This window comes from Carlito syrichta, unplaced genomic scaffold (genome assembly GCF_000164805.1).
Source record: "Carlito syrichta isolate Samal-C Ts95f unplaced genomic scaffold, Tarsius_syrichta-2.0.1 Scaffold143029, whole genome shotgun sequence".
In the NCBI taxonomy this organism is placed as follows: domain Eukaryota; kingdom Metazoa; phylum Chordata; class Mammalia; order Primates; family Tarsiidae; genus Carlito; species Carlito syrichta.
In genome coordinates, this window is record NW_007087125.1 from 9523 (window position 1) to 12983 (window position 3461).

A 3461-nucleotide genomic window follows, 5' to 3' on the forward strand; every position below is an offset into this window, starting at 1 on the left:
ATTAACCTTTTTTTTTTTTTTACTTAAATAGATTCAATAAAAAGTCAGAACAACAAACGCGCACACACACACACACAAACACATCTTAAAATAAACTCTTTAGAGGCTAAGTGCGTGTTTCTTCTCCACAGTACGGTGCAGAGGGGGGAGGGCAGGAGGCGAGGGTCCCCTCCCCAGTGTCCCCGCGGGCTTGAGTACCGGGCGGCGGGGCCAGCTCCGCCGCGATCGCCCCCTCCTCCCCTCCCTGTTAAATACACAAATATATTATATTCAATATGAATCGAGTCTGTTTCCAGCAGAAAAAAAAAAAAATACAAAAGACATGGAAGTTGGGGCTTGTAAACGTCGAGGTGGGGGGACTGGGCGCAGAGCCGGCGGGCCGGAGTCCAGTGTGGTTTGCGGCGCCCCCAGGCCCCAGGGCGGGTGCCCACCGCCCGCTCCCTCCCCCCCAGTGGGAGGCGTGCGCCCAGCCGTCCAGGCTGGGGGGTGTCCGTAGGGTGGGGGGGGCGCTCAGAAGGCGTGTCCCTTGACCCCGAGCAGCAGCTGGCAGCCGTTGCTGACGTGGGTCATGACCTTCTGTTTGAGCTGGGCCACCTGCTCCCGGAGGATGCCGGCGGTATTCGACAGCCCGGCGTTCTCCGCCTTGAGTGTCTTCACCTTGTCCTCCAGGCGCGCGATGCGCTCCAGCTTCCGCTTCCGGCACTTGGTGGCCGCCAGCCGGTTCCGCAGCCGCTTGCGCTCCACTTTGATGCGCTCCTGGTCTTCCATGTTGATGGGGGACACGGGCGGCGTGGCGTCCCGGCTGCGCGCCTCCGGCACGGTCTGCGGTTCCTCCTTGGAGGCGGAGGCGCCGCGGCCCAAGCCCAGCTGCGCCGGGTGGCCGCCGGCGAAGGGCGGCGCGTGTGGGAGGTAGCTGATGGTGGCCGTCGGGTACGAGCTCCCGGTCCCGACGGCAGCCCCGGCGCCTCCGGAGGACGCAGAGGCTGGGGAGTAGCTGCTGAGGTTGGTGTAGACGGGAGGGGGCTCAGGGCCGGCGTAGACGCCCCCGGGGCCGGCCGGGGGCCCCCCGCTGGCGCCCAGGGACACGTTGGGGGGTGTCACGTGGTTCATCTTGTGCAGGTCGTCCAGGGCTTTGACAAAGCCGTCAGCGAAGCCCTCCTGCTCCTCGGTGACGCCGCCCCCTGCGCCCCCCGCACCCGCGCCGCTGCCACCCCCGCGAGGGTAAAAGTACTGTCCCGGGGGTGTGGGCGTCGTCGTGATCACGCCGTTGCTGTTAGGGACGATCAGGCGCTCCAGCTCCGATGAGGCGAGCTTGAGAGAAGCGCCGGTGTCCGAGCCTTGACCGGAAAAGTAGCTGCCGCCACCGCTGCCCTCCGGGCCGGGGCCTCGCGCCCCGGGCGCCTTGAGACTCCGGTAGGGGTCCGCCAGGTTCAGCGCCAGGCTCGGTTTCAGGAGTTTGTAGTCGTGTAGAGAGAGGCCACCAGGGGCCCGGCCGTATCCCGCAGCTGCGTATGAGTCGTCGTGGTAGAAGGGCTGTTCCATTTTAGTGCACATCCGGGCGGCCCAGGCGGTCCGGGGAGGGTCCCTGCGGGGCCGCCCCGGGCCTCGCGGCAGCAAGCGGCGCGCTCTCCGCGGCGGTGGCCGGACTGGAGGTCTGGTCGCGCGTTCTCGGGGGCTGGCACGGGCTGGAAGCAGCCGGCCGGCCGCTGTGCGCGAGAGCTGTGTCCGGCTTCCCGAGCCCCTCTCACCCCCTCTGGCGCGCTCGCCTTCTCGGCGTCGCTTCCCCCTGTTCCCCGCTCTCGGCTGGCTGCGATGCTGGCCTGGCCGCCCTCAAGGTCCCTGCCGCTCTGCCAGAGCCACACGCCTTTATACGGCGCTTGTCAGCTACGGAAGTGCGCTCCGATTGGCCCTCGCCGGAGCCGGGCCCCCGCGCCCCCCTTCTCCAGCGTGGGGAAGGGGAGGAGGCGGCTCGCGTCACTGTCAGGAAGCGCGTGTCCTTGTAAACAGCGGCCACGGGCCGGGTGGCTCGGCGGGGCTGCAGGGGGAGGGGCTCGAGAGACCTTGGGGACGCGTGGAAGAGAGGTGCTGGGGAGCCCGAGGCGCACGAGTGAGGGGCTTCGGGGAGGGTGATGATTACCCTGGTGTACACTGGGATGCATACCAGGATCCGGTACCGAGCAAGTGGGCAGGGGGTCCCTGGGCTACTTGGAAAGTCCCGAGGGACCCGGAGTCTGCCAGAGGGGTTGGTTGGAGGACTGACAGTACACTGGAAGACCCCCCAAAGCAGGAAATGGAGGGTTGAGCAGGTACATTGCGAGGGGTAAGGAGAGACACCTGACCCCAGATTTGACGGGGGTCCCAGGCACAGAGGGGTTGAGAGACTGGAATTTTCACAAGCGGGAGGAGGGGAGAGATCAAAAGGGGTTGGGAACGGGGCTCTGTTTATGCAAGAGATGAGTAGGGGTCCCAGAGTCCATGGGAGGGTCTAAAGGTCCCCCTATAAGTGGGAAGGAGAAGGAATCGAGGACTCTAGATATGTGGAAAGTAAGCGTTCTGGGGGCACACTGAGTCCAGTAAAATATGTGGCGTGCAAGATGGGAACGTGTCTGTCGGAGGCTGGGGATCACCGGGGTCACCTGCGAAGCCTAGATGGAGTTAGAAGGGTCGGAAGACACCTTCGAAGCAGACATGACAATGACAAAGGGGGCATTCAGTTGACATGTGAGAGGGCCTTGAGGATCCGGGGGCCAGGACTGCTGGACCCTCCAGGACCGGTGCTCCCCCTCGTGGGTGACCCCCAGGCATCTGCATACTCTGACCCCGTCCTAAACCCTTCCCTAGTGACCCGGGGCTTGCCTGACACCGCGTCGGCTCTTGGAACCTGGACCCGGCCCGACGGCCGGGGCGCGGTCGCCCAACCCCACTCCCTTCCGTAGAAACAGGCTGGGGAAAGAGCGCCGAGGCAGGAAGTGTGGCAACAGCCCCGGGGGAAGGAGCCCGGCCCTGTCTCCGTCACTCAGATCCTACGGGACCGTGCGCCCCGCCCTGGGTCCAGCCGCATCCTGCGCTTCTGAAGAGGAACCTGGGCTTGCGACCCCCGCGGAGGCCCGGGTGCTTGGAGCCCGCCCAGCCGCAGAGGCCTCTCCCTCAGCCATGGTTCCGCCCGCGGCGCCCAAAGGGGACCGGGAGGGCTGGCAGCGTGGGGACTGTTCCATTGGCCGGACAGAGGGGGACGCAGCCTGGGAGCGGGGCCTGGTCACCATGGCAACAGGCGGGAGTCCGCGGGCAGGACGGAGGGCGGGGCGGACCCCGGAGTCTCTCCCCGACGCCCATATTAGGGCACAGGAAGGGGTGGAACCAGGGCTGTCCTGGGGCCGCGAGCCAGGAGCTCAGAGCCCGAGTATCTGCCAGGTCCCAGGGCGCGCCCGGGCCCCCGGACGGCTAGTCCCGACCAGCCCCGG

General features: G+C 66.3%; 1 protein-coding gene across 2 annotated transcripts; it reads right to left on the reverse strand.

The window, feature by feature from the left end:
• Positions 1 to 9: 9 nt before the first annotated feature.
• On the reverse strand, positions 10 to 1845 carry JUNB (JunB proto-oncogene, AP-1 transcription factor subunit). 2 transcript variants are annotated; one of them, XM_021708599.1, is made up of 2 exons: positions 1402 to 1845; positions 10 to 1311 (listed from the first exon to the last, which is right to left on the reverse strand). In XM_021708599.1, the coding sequence occupies exons 1-2, from the start codon at positions 1552 to 1554 to the stop codon at positions 511 to 513; spliced, it is 954 nt and encodes a 317-aa protein (XP_021564274.1). In that variant the 5' UTR covers positions 1555 to 1845; the 3' UTR covers positions 10 to 510. The 2 variants fall into 2 exon arrangements, with proteins under 2 accessions (XP_021564274.1, XP_008048318.1); XM_008050127.2 differs by having other exon boundaries at positions 10 to 1845.
• Positions 1846 to 3461: the final 1616 nt, after the last annotated feature.